Source organism: Mustela lutreola, chromosome 1 (assembly GCF_030435805.1).
Source record: "Mustela lutreola isolate mMusLut2 chromosome 1, mMusLut2.pri, whole genome shotgun sequence".
NCBI lineage: Eukaryota > Metazoa > Chordata > Mammalia > Carnivora > Mustelidae > Mustela > Mustela lutreola.
In genome coordinates, this window is record NC_081290.1 from 276,699,540 (window position 1) to 276,701,752 (window position 2,213).

Below are 2,213 nucleotides of genomic sequence, written 5' to 3' on the forward strand. Positions count from 1 at the left end.
TGTAATCCTATTCATTGGTATGTATGTTTCTGTCAACTAGATTTCTAAAGGAGGGATTTGGGGGTCAAATACCATATTAATTTACCATTTTATAGGGAAACTACCAAATTCTTTGTGGAAATCGATTATTCATACTATCAGCCGGAAATAAGATGATACATGGCCAAATAGTACCTTCATCATCATGGAAAACTAACAATATATCATCTATATTGAAAGATACTACACTGACATTTTAATATCTTTTCATTTACTTGACCAGTAATGACATTCAGCATGTTTTCTTTACATGTTTGGCAATTTGCATTATTTTGTAATTTGCCTATTTACTTGTTTGCTCACCTATTTGTTGTCTTTCTTTTTTTTTTTTTAAGATTTCATTTATTTATTTGAGAAAGAGGGCACAAGCAAGGGGAGCCGCAAAGGGAGAGGAAAGGGGAGAAGCAGGTCCCCCACTGAGCAGGGAGCCCAGTGGGGGGCCTGATCCCAGGACCCTGCAACCGTGACCTAAGTAAGCCAAAGGCAGACACTTAACTGACTGAGCCACCCAGGTACCCTATTGTTTTTCTTTTTCATTCTAAATTTTAGACTGCTCTTTGAATAATGGGGTATTATCCCATTGTTTGGCACATGTGTACAAATATTTTCTCTTGTTTTATTATTTACCTTGTAATATTATTTGTGCTACCTTGAAGTTTCAATTACAACTTTTGGTTTTCTTGTCTGGATTAAATAGTATTCAAACATCCATGATTGCATAAATATTCATCTAAGTTTTCTTCCAGCATATTTCCCCATTTATGTTCTCAATCCATCTCTATATTATTTTGAAACTCTCGTCATGTCACAGACTATAAGATACTGCAGAAAAATATTTAAGAACTACTCCACTTTTCAAATCATCTGTGAGCTGGCAGAGCACGGACTCACATGCACTTTCTGACTTCCACTTCAGTGATTGCTTTCTTGTATAATCTGTACCAACATCTACGGTACAACACAACAGAGTTCTATTTTACCAAGATCATTAGAGAATCTTTCCTTTCCAACTTCCTCCTGAATGCATTTTTCACCTCCTTGTTCCTCAGACTATAAATGAGGGGGTTCAACATGGGGATTACCACAGTATAAAATAGAGAAATCACTTTATTGATATCCAGGGAGGAAGTTGAGCCAGGCCGAACATAGATAAAGAAAAGAGTCCCATACAGGATGGAGATGACTGCCAGGTGAGAAGAGCAAGTGGAGAAAGCTTTCTGCCTCCCATCAGCAGTCCGGATCTTCAAGATGGCCACCAGGATGCAAACATAGGAGACCATGATGATCAGGCCACTGAGCACACCAATTGCTCCAGCCAAGATGAAGAGCACTAATTTATTGATCCATGTATCTGCACATGCTAGAGACAGCAGTGGAGAAATGTCACAGAAGAAGTGATTGATGATATTTGGACCACAGAAGGGTAAGCGAAAAGTGAGAATTGTGTGGGTCATTGTGCTTATAAGAGCCATGGCGTAAGGCCCTACCACCAGCTGCACACAGACCCTCTGGGACATGATGAGAGTGTACAGCAAGGGCTTACAGATGGCCATGTACCGGTCATATGCCATGGAAGCCAGGAGGAAACATTCACTTGCCACAAAGAAACCAAAGAATCACATCTGTGCAGCACAACCCACAAAAGAGATGTGTTTTTTTCTCCGCAAAGATATCACACAGCATCTTGGGGGCAATGGAAGAAGAAGAATAAATATCTACAAAGGACAAGTGACTGAGAAAAAAGTACATAGGAGTGTGGAGTCTTGCATCAGTCCATATGAGAATGATCATGCCTACGTTACCCCCCAGGGTGACAAGATAGACAAAGAGAAGCATGACAAAGAGGACGATCTGATGATGGAGGTGATCTGTGAGGCCCAAGAAAAGAAATTCAGTCACTTCTGTCTGATTCTTATCTTCCATTGGTCAGTTGTAATCTGTTACAAGAAGGAAAAACTATTTTTATAATTAAAAATCACTAGCACTTAGAAATAATATTTTATACAAATGATAGCTTATCCTAAGCAGGTCTATAACAGGCAATTATTGAATTATTGTTGAACTGGAAGACAGGATGTCCATGTACTAGGTCTAGGAGTTGTGCATAGATACTGTGTAAACTTGGACAATTCACCCCCGATCTCTTTGGATTCAGTACTCGCTCCCAGAGAAAG

The 2,213-nt window shown here is 39.4% G+C and overlaps 1 protein-coding gene across 1 annotated transcript; it reads right to left on the reverse strand.

The window, feature by feature from the left end:
* Positions 1 to 1,010: 1,010 nt before the first annotated feature.
* Positions 1,011 to 1,962, reverse strand: LOC131822671 (olfactory receptor 5G3-like). Its single transcript, XM_059158960.1, is given in 2 exon segments — positions 1,011 to 1,697; positions 1,699 to 1,962. Coding segments are annotated over 2 exon segments (951 nt in total).
* Positions 1,963 to 2,213: the final 251 nt, after the last annotated feature.